A 15,803-nucleotide genomic window follows, 5' to 3' on the forward strand; every position below is an offset into this window, starting at 1 on the left:
TTCATACCAACATGTTTATTTAAGCCCTAGCTAAGCGTTCATTTACAAGCAAATATTTTCAGGGGAACATCATCACATAAGACAATAATTTCAAATGTTATACCATCTACAACATTAAATTTGCAGAATTTACAAATTAATATTCTGAGCAGACAGAAATATCATACATCCTTTTTGCAAAATTCAATCTACAGCATTTAAAAATTCATACAGGCACAATACAAGATAAGTCTCTCTATACAATCTACCTATTTACACAACTTTTCCCACCACAGATGATAATAGTTCTCATCCTAGCTACCTAGATTTGCAAACATAGTGTATTTAAAATATATTTAGCAGCATATAAAAAAATTAGATAAAATGGAAGGAAATACTACTATTAAATAAAAATGAAATTAAATGGTGATAATAGAAACAACTCCATAGGAAAATAGATCGAAATATATTTCTGTTAGGACATGGACAGTGTTTGCCATCACAGAATTTATGCACAGCACTAATAAAAGAACAATTTAACAACGTTTTAGTCCTGAGCATAGGAAATAGCACAGCTGCAAAACTTTGGTCAATACACGTGAACGCCAACATTTAACACGGACTGTTTAACCTTTTCTGTTAGTAGATTAAGGTCAATTCCACTTTATGAAAACTCAGCAACAATATTTTCATATCTTCTTTTCTTGCCATTATATTAAAACAGTTTTGAGACTTGGGAACTCACTATAGACTGATATAAATACCAGACAAGTAGAACACGATTTAACTAACATTCCCAATATGTTTAAATATATAAATCACTTGAATAGACTCTATGAATGATTGAACAGTGGGTTGCATTGTAGTCCAGGTGTATTTTCTGACTGTCACACAAGCAGACATCTTATAATTCAAATAATTTGAAGTTTTATATTTAGGTGCAAAAATCCAGCCACAATAAAAGTGCGAATAAAGCAATTTATCGATTATAGGATATATATGTATTGATAGACATTAAAGTTAGCACATGAGATAGCACACAATTTTATTACAACACCATTTATATTCAGCAGGTGGACTCAGATATATTTTCCAGTTAATCCAATTCATAAGTTTTTACCTAATAAATGCAGTACAACATTTTCCATAAAGCACATATCAAGTATTATCACAGTATTCAGTTTATAACTTATCTTCATTAACATTTAATTACTGGCAATTTCTTCCCCCAGATCTCCCATGTCAGAGATTTGACCATCTTGCAAATTGCGAGCCTTCCAAATTCTCACAGTTCGATCACTAGAAAACAATAAATTTAAAATGAACTTAGGAACAGGGACAGAAAAATTGAGAAAAAAGCTCTTAGAATTCTTCTATCATGGAAAGATTTTCTTAACAGGCCTTTAATAAATGCAAGTAAAATATATACATTGTCTTATAAGCATAACAAACGTATAATAATAATGATAATAACTCATATCTTCAATGGCTTACTATGTGCTGGGCTTGCTACCCTGTGCTCATTTCACACATTAACACATTTAATCCCGTGTAACTACCATTAGAGATAGGTACTACTACAATCCCTTTTTAATTCCTGAGCAAACTGAGGCCCAGATAGCAAAGTAAGTGATAGAGCTGAGATCTGAATCTAGGCAATCTTGCTCCAGAATCCCTGCCCCCAAACACTGGATCTGTGCTCATCATTTAAAAAAACAGTAAGTGAAATGACAGAGGGTCAGAGGTCTCTGGGCACAACACCCTGCAGGTTATAGTGAGGCTGGGGCAGGACTGGTGAATCTGGCAAAGTCATGAAGAATTATTTTTGCATGTATCAGCAAATCAATACATAGAAAAAGCTATTGAGAGTGGACTAATACTCCACCCAGCACAGAACATAGATTTAAAAGTGCCTTTGACATTCACAATTGTTATTTGCCAATTAAAGTAAAATTTAAATTTAAGAAAAAAGTGTTTCTGAGAAAATTTGTTTCTTTTCGCCCAGCAAGTAGGTAGATACCAGAACTAGCTCCTAGACAACGAGATTTCTCAACATGCCTCTCATGGCTTAAAGGAAATGTTTCTTTTTCCAATTTCCTGATGAACCCAAAGTCAAAGGAAAGGAAGAGTTTCTATAGAATCTTATAGTTAATAAACCCTCAGAGGTTATGTGTTCCATTCCAAGGGAAATTAAGAGTGTAGGGTGTGCCACCGTTACACAGGGAAAGGCAGAGCTTGCCAGAAGCCAGGCTTTCTAGATTTTAATCAGCCTTCTCACCATCCCACACAACACACATACATTAACAGCAGCAATGGAATATGTTAATTTATCTGCCCATTCGACCATTCCATTTATCCATTCAATTATTTACTCAACAAATGTTTGTTGAGAACTTGCTATGTGCCAGGCACGGTTCTAATGCTGCCTTTTAAAAGTAAGATTACTTAAAAAGTAAGATGCTTACTTAAAAAGTAAGATTAAAAAACCCAAACCAGGCTTGGCTCCCGTAGCACAGTGGTTACAATACTGGCCAAATACACCAAGGCTGGCGGACCCAGGCCAGCTAAGCAACAGTGACAACTACAACAAAAAAGTAGCTGGGCACTGTGGCAGGTGCCTGTAGTCCCAGCTACTTGGGAAGCTAAGGCAAGAGAATAGCTTAAGCCCAAGAGTTTGAGGCTGCTGTGAGCTGTGACCCCATGGCACTCTACTGAGGGCGACATAATGAGACTCTGTCTCAAAAAACCAAAACCAAAACCATTGTAGACCATATATTCTAGCAAAAAGAGACAGAATAAATGATAACCTAGAATAAATGATTAAACTATCAAGTATCTTAGAAGTAGAGCCTGGCAGGGGGCAGTAGGTAGCAGGAAAGATTATAATCTTAAATAAAATGGCCAGGGTACGCTGTAAGACAATGAGAGATTTGGTGGAAGGTCAGGATCTCTGACAGCAAAACATTCCAGGCAAAGGGAGCAGCTGGACAAATGTCCTAAGGGAGGGGCAAGCCTAGTATTTTTGAACCAGCAAAGAGGTTATTGCAGTTGCAAGAGAAGGGCCAGACCACAGGGTACTAGAAGGTAAGGCTAGGGAGGTAACAGATGTTCAAAAAGTCAAGTCAAGTATGGCCTCAGCCCTAACAGCACCGGGGAACCTTTGATGGACTAGATACAGAGTGTAAAAGAAAAAAGGAAGAATGAAGGGTCTGGCCTGAGTTCAGAAAAGACAGAGAAGCCATCAGCTGTGATGGCCAAGGTTGTGGGATGAGCAAGTTTTTTAGGAAGATCAGTTCAGTTTTGAATACCTTAAGTGTGAGAAGATTGGATCTCCACTACTAGCCACGACAGAGGAACTCATACCAGGTTAACCCTCCTACTGTTAAAAACCAGAAAACTCGGCCAGGTGCAGCGGCTCACACCTGTATTCCTCACACTCCAGAAGGTGGGAGGATTGCCTGAGCTCAGGAGTTGAAGACTAGCCTGAGCAAAAATGAGACTCTGTTTCTACTAAAACTCCAAAAATTAGCTGGGTGTCATGGAGGGCAGCTGTAGATCCTAGGAGGCTGAGGCAGGAGGATCACTTGAACCCAGGAGTTCGAGGTTGTTGTGATAGAGGCTGATGCCATGGCATTCTAGCTTGGGTAACAGTGAAACTCTTGTCTCCAAAAAAAAAAAAAAAAAAAGAGAGAGAGAGAGAGAAAACTTGACAAAATGTATGGAACATCTATTTTCAAACAGTAGGCAACAGGCAGTGCAGCACTGTGATCCCTGAGAAAAGGGGAACAAAATGAACTCTGTGAGGGTCCTGGCATTGTGCCTAGAAGCATTTTCCATAGCAGCACAGACAGGGGGAACCCAACCACAGAACCACAGAATCACTGAACTGATATGGGAGAAGACAATATCTAGAAAGTCAGTAGTAGATGGAATTTCTAAGACCAGGTAGAAAGAGGAGAGATCTATTCATCTATAAAGGATCCTCCTAAAGTCTTTGACTGAATGCTAAGTTGCACGTGAATAGAGTAAGACTGTAAGATAAGATGAAACAAATAACTACCAGGGAGGAATAAATTGAACAATTCTCGGAGATGTTCAATTTCTGATGAGCCTACTAGAGAAATACCACTTAACACTCGGGACAGTCAGTAGAAATCTGAGTTAAACCTTAGCAGAAGAGGTAACTAACCCCAGAGTAAAAACCTTTCTAGACATAGCTGATCAAGTTTAAAAACAAGCCTCAAAAAGATGAAGCTGAACTATGAGTAATTCAACTGCCTGGCAAAGTCCAGCACTCTTTAAAGGAATACAAAATACAGCAAAATCAAGATGAAAAACACTATTATAAAGTCCAACATCCAATACAGTAAAACTTGACATGAAAAAAAGCAGGAAAAAAGTGATCAGTAATTAAGAAAAAAATAAATCAATGACACCAGATCCAGAATAACAGATATGATGAAATTACCTTATAAATACAATGCCTCACTTTTCCCACTTGTAAAATAGAGGTTACAGTAATAATAATACTTATCTTCTAGAACAGTGTTTCTTAACCTTTTTTTTTTTTAAATCTCACAGCACACTTGAACCCATAGTTAAACTTCCATGGCACATTTAAATTATATTGATCAAGAAAAAGATTTTTAAAAAAGAATATATATACTGTGCTTTGAACTTCTTTAGAAAACAATTTAACTAATGATCTTTAAGACTTTTTGTGACATACCTAAGATCCTCAAATCACTTATTTGAGGTCCAAATCACTTATTTGAGTTCATGCCTACAAAGCACTTACAATGCCTCGCAAACAGTAAGCACTTTATAAATGTTTGTTAGTTAACAAATGAGTCAAATTGATTTTAAAATAAGTCTTCTGATTTTATTTGCTAATTTCCTATGATTTTTAAAATACACAGTAAATACATTTGCATCTGATGCACCCTGAATAAACTGAGAAAAAGTTTAGGTCAAATGAGACCATATCATAAAAAGGAGGTAAGTATAATCAGATCACACCCGAATCTCCAGGCCTCAGTGATGCACTAAAGCAAATAAACAGAAGTGGTGACTTTTCAGAAGGTAATGCATCTTATAAATACCATCAGTGAAGCATCAGAGATAAGTACCTTAGAAAAACAAAGTAAATTGGCTTTGATGTACCTTAGAGATGAAGGAAAATGAATCTAAATGAAAAGAGAGATTCAACGGAAGCAGCACAAATAGGAAATCACACAGAAATAAAGCAGCGGTTTCAAAATAAAATCAGGTGTTTACGCATTTGGGAGACACTGAGTCAAGGCGGTGCTCAAATAAATAACTAGTGCACCAAAAATAGGGAGATATTGAAGATGGATATTTATAAGAAATTGCGTTTTTATTTGTATGACACCAACATCTCACATTATAATATATGAGCTTTCCTTTCCAAAGTATATACTACTTTCATACATGTTTTGTCATTTTCATGATCACATCTTTCTATCTCTTTCAAGCATCTTATTCAATGTCACTTTCTCGGTGAAGTCTTTACCAACCACCCTATTTTCTTACCCTGACGGGAAACCCCCCTTCTCTCTCCCTGCTTTATTTTTCACGATTGCACCTATCACCATCGAATATACTCTACTTATTATTTTCCATTCCTTCTCATTAGACTGTAAACGGGGGTTTGGGCTGTTTTGTTTATTCCCAGCAGTCTGGAACAATACCCAGGGCATACACAGAGGGATTCCTGTGTACTTAGACTTTTAAAGGAAGGCAGAAGCACACAGAGATTTTTTAAAAATGGTTTGTTCTAAATACAAAGAATGGCAAATTTGTTGCTTTTCTGAAAATAAACACCTTTAGGAAATTAGTCTTCTATAATTTTTTTTTTTTAATTAAAATCTCCAAGGAAAGATGTGGCAAGCAGGATTTGTTTAATAAGCAGAATGCTAATACAGGGGTAACAGTATTGTCAGGTAATCTAAGGAGCCTAAACTCAATGTCTGCCATATACATCAGAAAATATAAATAAGACATCTTAAAACAGACATTAGCTGGACTACGATAGAAGATTTCATATGTATAATGTTTCTAGTTCTTTACAGCTTTTATGTAGTGTTTATTAAGCCTGAATGCAACAACCAACAGAGAAAAATTACATAAGAATACTTACTCAGCTGCAGTAAAAATGTGGGTGGAATTAACACAGATAGCATTGATAGGACTGTCATGACCCTTCATCTCTCCAACCGGCACAAAAGTATCCATGTTCCAAAGTTTCAAAATGCCCCCTCGGCAGCCACTGAGCAAAACGGGGTGTCCTGGCACCGCTCCCAGGGCACAGACCCAATCCTTATGTGCATTTGGAACTTGCTGAGGGGGAAAAAAAGAAATGAGCAGGTTAAGGGACCCTTCCAAACTGACGCTTTCACACCAAAATAAGTTGCAAACACATACTTGTACATATATATGGAGAAGCTTGAAACTGAGAACAATTTGATCTGCTAACTAACTTTTTACCCTGGGAATTAGAAAGACACCTATGTTCGACTTTATTGACATAGCACTTCAAGCCAACTATCATTCTGTAGGACATGGGAGAACCATCACTCTTGGGTGCATGAAAGTGCTTTTGTGGATGAAGAATCGTTTATATTACTCTTGACTTCAGCTAAACTTGGTACTCTTTATAATGTGTTCAGAAAGCAAAACAAAACAAAATGGGAAATTTCAACTACCCTACTCCAAGGCTGATCTTATATAATAAACATATGCATGGGACAATTCCAGATTTTTCAGCTCTTTTCAGTGTCTATTCTGCCCTTATCTAACAAGTATCAATAAATGTTGAATGTTTCCCTTCTCCCAGTTAGTGACTCTGGCAACTGACCAAGAAACATTCTTTAAGAGAAAGCCCTAATTAATATATCCCTAAAGAATAAAAATCTACATAGAAGTTGTTCAAGTTCTTACACAAACTACTGAGTGGTTTTGAAATGGCTGCTCCATTCATGAAGAGGTTTTGCATTACCTGCAGAAGATCTTTTTGAGCTAAGTCCCATTTCTTGATTCCATTATCTCTGGACCCACTAAATAGGGTATCTCCTTGAATGGTTAATGCTTCTATGCCATCATAATGAGGAGGTTCAAAATTGTGAGTGGGGCTCACAGTTCCAAGAGCTCCTTCAGTTACATCAAACATCTAAAAAACAGAAACAAAGCAGTTGTCCCATTTAACATACAAATAAAGACCTGTGTGTGTGAATTCATAGAAACATATGCACATGTGTGTTAATCAGAAATGACTGGGTTTTTAATTGTTTTTTTCCTTTTTTTTAAGAGTTGGGGTCTTGCTATATTGCCTAGGCTGGAGTGCAATGACTATTGACAGGTGTAATCATAGCATACTATAGCCTTGAACTCTTAGGCTTAACTGATGCCCCCACCTCAGCAAGTAGTGGGGACTACAGGTGCACACTGCACACCTGGTTATTTGTTGTTTTGTTTTGTATTTGTTCCTATGTACATTTTACTAAGTTAATTAAATTAAGACGGCATGAATGACACTAAAGATGAACCTTAGCCCTATTTCAAATTACTTTTGCTTGCAATGTCCTATGCTGACACATCTATAGGATTCTAAGAAAGGCAATCATATTTTTTCATGACTACATATCAATCCAGTTGAAATCTATATGAACAATATATTGTTATTTAATCACCATTAGGTAACTCTGCAGTCCAGGAGTTCATCTCCAATTCCACAAAGCTTCTGTTTAAAACTTATTCTCTTTCCTCAGTTGCCCTCATCTCTCTTAGCACATACTTTCTGCTTTCCAAAAAAAGTTAGTATAATCAAAAATAAACTTTTGGGACCCTCCCTTCATTCTAAAAGTTTGTCTTTATCATCAAACACCGTCTTACCCTTCCCTTCTCTCTCGAGGCTAAAGTGTACTTACCTCTTTCTAGTGTTCACAGCTATGATCAGATTCTAACTCCCACCACCTTCATCACTTGCCACCACTTCACTCTGCTCTTTGCTCATTCCCTCTCCACTAAACCCACTTCCTAAGCATATAAATAGGTTCAAGTCCCCTAATAATAATATTAAATTAAATATTAATATTAAATTAAAATATTAATATTAAATAATAAATTCTCTTCTCTCAATCATTCTAACTTTAAGTCACTAACCCATCTCTCATCTCTTACTCAGTTTCTAGAAAGAGTACTTAAAAAGACAAGATGGTACTGGCATAAAAATAGAGACATAGACATTTGGAATCGAATAGAAAACCAGGAAATGAAACCAACAACTTACAGCCACCTAATCTTTGATAAACCAAACAAGAATGTCCACTGGAGGAAAGACTCCCTATTCAATAAATGGTGCTGGGAGAACTGGATATCCACATGTAAAAGACTGAAACTGGACCCGCGCCATTCTCCAATCACAAAAATTGATTCAAGATGGATAAAGGACTTAAATTTAAGGCGTGAAATGATAAAAATCCTCAAAGAAAGAATAGGAAAAACACTAGAAGATATGAGCCTCGGGAAAGACTTTATGAGGAAGACTGCCATGGCAATAGCAACAGCAAAAATAAAAATAAATGGGATTTAATTAAACTGAAAAGCTTCTGTACGGCCAAGGAGACAACAACCAAAGCAAATAGACAACCTACACAATGGGAAAGGATATTTGCATATTTTGAATCAGACAAAAGCTTAATAACTAGGATCTATACAGAACTTACATTAATCCAAGAGAAAAAAGCCAACAGTCCCATACATCAATGGGGAACAGAGATGAATAGAACCTTCTCTAAAGAAGACAGACGAATGGCTAGCAAACACATGAAAAAATGCTCATGTTCCCTAATTATTAGAGAATTGCAAATTAAAACCACCCTGAGGTATCATCTAACCCCAGTGAGAATGGCCTATATCACCAAATCTCAAAACCGCAGATGCTGGCATGGATGTTGAGAGAAAGGAACACTTTTCACTGCTGGAGGGACTGCAAACTAATACAACCTTTCTGGAAAGACATATGGTGAAACCTTAAAGAACTCAACCTAGACCTCCCATTTGATCCTGCAATTCCATTATGGGTCATCTATCCAGAATGAAAAAAACCCCAAAACTTTTATTATAAAGACATTTGTACTAGACTGTTTATCACAGCTCAATTTACAATCGCTAAAATGTGGAAACAGCCTAAATGCCCCTCAACCCAGGAATGGATTGACAAGCTGTGGTATATGTATACCATGGAATCCTATTCAGCCATTTAAAAAATTGGAAATTTTGCAGCATCTGTATTAACCTGGATGGAGGTGGAACACATTATTCTTAGTGAAGCATCACAGGAATGGAGAAGCATGAATCCTATGTACTCAACTTTGATATGTGGACAATTAATAACAATTAATGACACGGTGGGACATGGGGGAAGAGGAGGGCAGACAGAGAGAGAAGGAGGGAGGGAGTGAGGGTAAGGAAAAGAAAAGAAAATAGTGACTAATTCCCACATAAATTGGATTTAATGTTGACCAAAGTATATTACTTGAACATTAATTATTTTTTCCAAAAAAAATTTTTTTTATTAAATGATAGCTGTGTACATTAATGCAATCATGGGGTACAGTGTAGTGTTTTCATATACAATTTGATATATTTTCATCAAAATGGTTAACATAGACTTTATTACATTTACTTAGCTATTGTGTTAAGACATTGATACTCTACTTTTAGAAAGATTCACTTGTACCCCTGTAAGACAAACCATAGAGGTGATCTTTCCAATCGCCCTCCCTCCACCCATCTGCCCTTCTCCCTTCCCCTCCCCCTCCTCATATTCTTTGGTTGAACATTAATTTTTAATTCAACTTGTTAATGTGTTGTTTAGGATCTTGCAACCTCATTTATAAGTGAAATATGTTTGTAATTTCCCTTTATAATATATTTTTTCCAATTTTAATATCAGGCATATCCAGATGAAGTACAATGATTTTGTAGTATTTCTTCTTTTTCTATTGTCTTTAAGATTTGGCATGATCTGTCTTTTGAAATTATCTTTTATTTTTATTTATAAATATTTATTTTTTATTAAATAATATTTTAAAAACTAAAATTTTATTAGTTTATTTCTATTTATAACTATTAGTCTGGTTTTTGAGACTCTGGGAAAAAAAGAAGGAGTTAACTGATGACTCCATACAGAACCTCAGAGTCAAAGCATTCTATGATAGACATACTCTTATCTGACAATGTGAATGTTACTTTTTTTGCATCATTATTATTGTTATCGCTCAATATTTCATTGCAGCAATTGTCTGATTTCTTTTCTGAATGTATTTATCTTCTTTGGTTCTTTATGAGGTTTTTGTTTCTAGTCCTTATCTTAAACATTGTTATTGTTATTAAATTTTAAGCCTTTTTAATTTTGTGAAGGCAGAAAGTGGAAACCAAATAAACACATGTATGTGTATAGAGAAAATTAAAAGAAAGAAAAGAAAGAGTACTTACATTCTTCCCATCATTCTTTCTTACTGAATCCTCTTTTTATTTCTACTAGTTCTTAAGGGTGCACCTCAAAGCTGAATCCTCAGTCAACTTTTCTCTCCCTTAGATGTTTTATCAATTCTTAACTCCTTGAACATCTGCTCTTCGGAGAATGGCTCCCAAACCTACATCTCTAGTGACAACTTGTCTTGACTTCTGGACTTGCATTTCTAATGGCTCCTGACCTGCACGTGAATGTCCTCTGTCAGCATCTCTAATATAACATTTCTAGACTCAAACAATGCATCTGTTCTCACCTTATCTGCCAACTTTATAAAACTCTGAAGACCCTAATATTCTCAGGATAAAAGAGGGCAATAAAGAGATTTGATGAGACGCATGTATCTTTTAGCAAGACTGGGCTAAAAGATCTTTAAAATCCTTTCTAATCTATTTTCCATGGAAATAAGAATACATGACCGGATAATAAGATAATAAAATCAGGAGCTATGTATGAGGAAAAGATTAGAAAGAACAGGCAAATGCTAGAATAAAGAAAACTGATTAAGGTGAGTCTGACTATTGCACATCTATCAGCTAACTGGCAAACGTAATTCAAAAACTTGACTAGACATACCTTGATGTAATGATCCTTGGAGCCAGTGATGATTAGATCTTGTCCGTTGGAAATCTGATCTACAGTAAGGCACATAACAGGCCCTAGGTGTCCTGTTAACTTTCCAGTAGACTGAAACCTTTACAAAGAAAGAGAAATAATTTTGTTAGAAAATATTTTTTAAGCATAATGGGACTAAGTCGTCTCAACACAAACAATCCACATTCTTTAATAAAGTATTCACTATTTTTTTTTCATTTCTTTTATTTTTGCTTTTTTTTTTTTAAGGCAGTGTCTTGCTGTGTTGCCCAAGCTAGAGACTGGTGGCTCTTCATAGGCACAATCATCGCACACAACAGGCTCAAGTGATCCTCCCGCTCAGCCTCCTAAGTAGCTGGGACTATAAACACGGGCCACTGTGGCCAGACTTTTTCATTTTAGCTCCACCTCTATGGAACTCTGTTCAAAGTAGAGTCAAAAAATTGCCAAACGTGCTCTATGATGCAAGCAAGGAGAGTCCCAAGTAAGTTATTCCGAAGCTGACTAATGCCATTTAGGTAGTAAACAAAAAACAGCAAAAAAAACAAAAGGGCAAATTTTACCACTTACCTAAGGCCACATAAATCTTAATAGGTTAAATGTCCAAACATGATAGACACAGAACTGATGCTATTGGGCCCAATTTGGAATATGAATAAACCAACTGTATCACTGATAATAACTTCAAAATCAGTAACAATGCCAAGAAGGTAAGGTTATTTTTATTACACACACAACGTATATTGTCACAAATACACATATACACACATCATATATACACAGGATGGCACATATATTACACTTACACCTGTGCACACACATATGTGTGTGAGTTGTGTACATCAGAAAATAGATGGACCATTTCATCAATTATTACATTTTAGTATTATTATAAAGATATGAAAACGACCAGGACAGATATCCAGCTGCTTGAAAAATGTGTGATGTCAATTGTCAGAAGGTAACAATGAACCTTTGTTTCACAGTTCTACCTCATATCAAGCTGCTGGAATATAGAGATGTTTTTAGCTTCTAAGGCAGCAGTTCTCAATCTGTGGGTCGCAACCCACAGAAACTGTGTTAAAGGGGCACAGCATTAGGAAGGTTGAGAACCACTGTGTATCAGTTTCTCAAAAACTCTTCTTTTAGGTAACTTTCTTAAGACAAATCTATAGTTAATTATGTTGCTGAAATTGACAAGGTTTCAAAAGATCTAACTTTTCAGCAGATTAAAAAGTGTAAAGATTTTTTTCTTTTCTTTTCTTTTGTTTTTTTTGAGACAGTTTCATTATGTCGCCCTCGGTAGAGTCCCATGGTGTCACAGCTCACAGCAACCTCAAACTCTTGGGCTTAAGAGATTCTCTTGCCTCAGCCACCTGAATAGCTGGAACTACAGGCGCCCGCCACAACACCCGGCTATTTTTTGTTGCAGTTGCCATTGTTGTTTAGCTGGCCAGAGCTGGGCTCAAACCTGCCAGCCTCGGTGTATGTGGCTGGTGCGGTAACCACTATGCTACCGGAGCTGAGCCAAGTGTAAAGATTTTCAAAGGCTGGTATCTTGCCTGTCTTACCATGATTTTGACTGTCTTCCCCCATTTTGTTCCTACCACAAGTCAAGAACTTCAAAAATAAAGCAAATCCTCACCTGTTTTCTAACTTTGGTAAACAAGCACTATTTTTAATTTTCTACATTTCATTTCGAATATGGTATTCAGGACTGTGATTTTGTTCTCTTTCTCTGTCAACTATTTATAATTTATGTGTGTGATACATTCTCAGTCATTCTCTAACATGTTTCAAATATTACACATTACAACCCTAATTTTTCAAATAAATACCCATTTGATTTACCAATGATAAAACCCTCCTGTATGCAAGGCACCCCACAATGCCTGCATTGGAAATCTTACAACAGTGACCAATGGCCTGTATCCTCCATTGTCAGAGGGGCTCTAAGAAGGTAGATATCATATTTGTCTTGGTCACTCTTCATTCCCAGTTCCTACCACATCGTTGGTGCAATGCCTGACATCATTGGTATTGAATAAATACTTATTAACCAATAAATGAATGTTTTCTTGCTGCCAAAATTTTAAGAACTAGAGAAGAAGCTATAATAAAGACTCAACTCAAGGATAAAAGGTCATATGTCATGGCAAATAAAAATCATTTAGTGTTGTAATGCCTCACATTTTAATTTTTTTCCATTTTATCTTCTTAATATTTCATAGTTTACGTATATTTTATATTCACAAAAAAGTGAGGATTTATGCCCAAAGTTATTACATTGATTTTATAACTACAAAAATTGAGATCTAAGATGCTTAAATTGTTACCACAAAAATAATTCTTTCAAGATACTGCTGAAACCAGGGTGAGAGTCTTGGCCTCATCCTAGCAAACATCACAATTTGTAAACAAATACTAAGAGAGGATATCATTCATTTCAGTTTTTCCTCTATATGCTTTTTCTCTCCAGCAATGGAAATAAAGAAAAGAGAAAATTGTGAATTTGCTAATGGGGACATAAGAGATATTTAGTAGAGGTGTCGTGCTAAACAGAAAAGACTATGGTTTTTCATTAACTTCTGGAGTTATAATTTTTTTTTCATTTGAAACATTTTCTCAGCTACCCTCTAAAATTCTAAGTTAGATTTCATATGTTCTAATATGTTACTTATGTCTGAGGTTGGTATTTGCCATAGGGAAGAGGTACATTTACTTAAAAATTCTACCTTTTAAGATCCCACATTCTGACAGCATTTCCAGAAGCTGCGTAGAGGAAAGTGCCAGTTGGGTTCAGGGCGATTTGGTTGATCTGGTTCTCTCCAGAAGGAATAGCTACCGTCCGGCTGGTACTTGCAGAACAAGCATCTCCAAGAGTAACTTGACCTGAAGACCTTAACAGATACAAAACAAGGCAAAAAACATCACATTTCTGGACTTGAGTTCAGCTTAGAGTTCCTTGGATTCCTAGGAACGTAGCTGTCAGCGACAATAAGAACTAAGTCCTTCTGCCACCATCGGCACAGTGCCTCACACAACACACACAGACTCGGCACGTATCAACAAATGTTTGGCGAATAAGTAAGTAAATGAATGAAGAAAACAAGATGAGATGGTTCCAAGCCGTTAATTTGTACATCTATTAGCATGTTAAGAATTTCAGGCTGAGTTAGGGATGATTAAAGCATCATTCAGAAAAGATTAGGTGTCTAAAAAAAAAAAAAGAAGTCAATAAATACAGTGCCACAAAAATAATTCATGTTCCTACAGCTTCCAGAAGCCCCCATGGGCCAGTCCCATCAATATTCCTAGTGTAAGAGAATTGACTTTTTGGATTAAAGACACCGGGGACCTTTTTAATTATTTGCAGTTTTTGTTTACTTTAACCCTGTTACAGATAAAATATCTACCATGTGCTATAGACTTACATACAGCTTATTTCTATTTCTTCAGATAAATTCTAGATGATATTTTTTTTTCATTTGAAACATTTTCTTATCTACCCTCGAAAATACTAACTTATAAAAAATCTTTTCAAATTTGACTTTAGTGATTCAGCTGAACTGGTAAAGGTCTAACTTACAATATAGTGTTCTTTTTCTACAAAATTTCCATTGAGAGACTTGAGGGAAATATAGGGAGTAATTAATAGTTCTCAAATTACAAATCAGCACATAAAAGTTAATAATCTCCACTGTCCCCATTCTACAAATTACTAAAACTTAACTTTTCTGACGCTTTCTTCTCTCATTTAAATGATTATAGAATTCACCTCAATTTTGTTTATGTAAAATAGATCATCCGTCTCACAGCAAAAATAATCATTATTTGTTCTACGTTTTGAAAAGGCATAGATGATAACAGACACAAAGAACAAATTCATTCTCCAATTTTTCATAACCTGCAGTTATGAAATTTGTGATAACACCAGAGCCATCTCAGTTCTATAAAACCCTCTCAGGTATTCAATACCTGTTAATTAAAGGTTATAAGTACTTCTTCACTGCCTACAATTGTAATTTCAGCCACTTCTAAGAGTGGTAGTCATTTCAAGCAAGTAAGATGAATCATTTAATTCCATCAAATAATAAATACTACAAACAATGTAATACCTTTGTATATGGGAGGGAGAGCACATGAAATGTGTACTTAGTCACAAATCAAATATGGTTTATCTCTTCCTATTTAACAGCAAACTTACATTTTATCATTTTATTTCATCAATAGTTTTTTTTTTCTTTTTTTTTTTTTTGAGACAGAGTCTCACTTTGTCGCCCCTGGTGGAGTGCTGTGGTGTCATAGATCACAGCAACATCAAACTCTTGGGCTCAAGAGATTCTCCTGCTTCAGCCTCCCAAGTAGCTGGGACTATAGTCGCTCATTACAACGCCCGGCTGTTTTTAGAAATAGGTCTCACTTTGGCTCAGGCTGGTCTCGAACATGTGAGCTCAGGTAATCCTTCCGCCTTGGCCTCCCAAGTGCTCTGAGCACAGGCGTGAGCCATTGCTATCAATAGTGTTTTGTTTGTTTGTTTGTTTTTCCACTCCCTTCTTATCTGTGCTTTTATAGTGAACATTTTAACATCGTCTGGGCGGTGGACAGGTAGAAAAAACTTAAAATGCATTTATAGTCCTATCTTTTCTTACATTTTGTAAAAACGAAAATAAAA

General features: G+C 36.0%; 1 protein-coding gene across 3 annotated transcripts in view; it reads right to left on the minus strand.

The window, feature by feature from the left end:
• Positions 1 to 15,803, minus strand: part of KIF21A (kinesin family member 21A) — a 49,824-nt gene continuing 34,021 nt past the window's right edge. For all 3 annotated transcript variants that reach the window (XM_023515379.1, XM_023515378.1, XM_023515377.1), the window contains 5 exons: positions 13,864 to 14,028; positions 11,111 to 11,228; positions 6,998 to 7,168; positions 6,140 to 6,339; positions 1 to 1,278 (listed from right to left, as the gene is read on the minus strand). In XM_023515379.1, the coding sequence (XP_023371147.1) occupies positions 1,185 to 1,278; positions 6,140 to 6,339; positions 6,998 to 7,168; positions 11,111 to 11,228; positions 13,864 to 14,028 (748 nt within the window). In that variant the 3' untranslated portion in view covers positions 1 to 1,184. The remainder of the gene's footprint in view (positions 1,279 to 6,139; positions 6,340 to 6,997; positions 7,169 to 11,110; positions 11,229 to 13,863; positions 14,029 to 15,803) is intronic.

The sequence above is a fragment of the Otolemur garnettii genome, unplaced genomic scaffold (genome assembly GCF_000181295.1).
Source record: "Otolemur garnettii isolate 467f Iridium unplaced genomic scaffold, OtoGar3 scaffold00070, whole genome shotgun sequence".
NCBI lineage: Eukaryota > Metazoa > Chordata > Mammalia > Primates > Galagidae > Otolemur > Otolemur garnettii.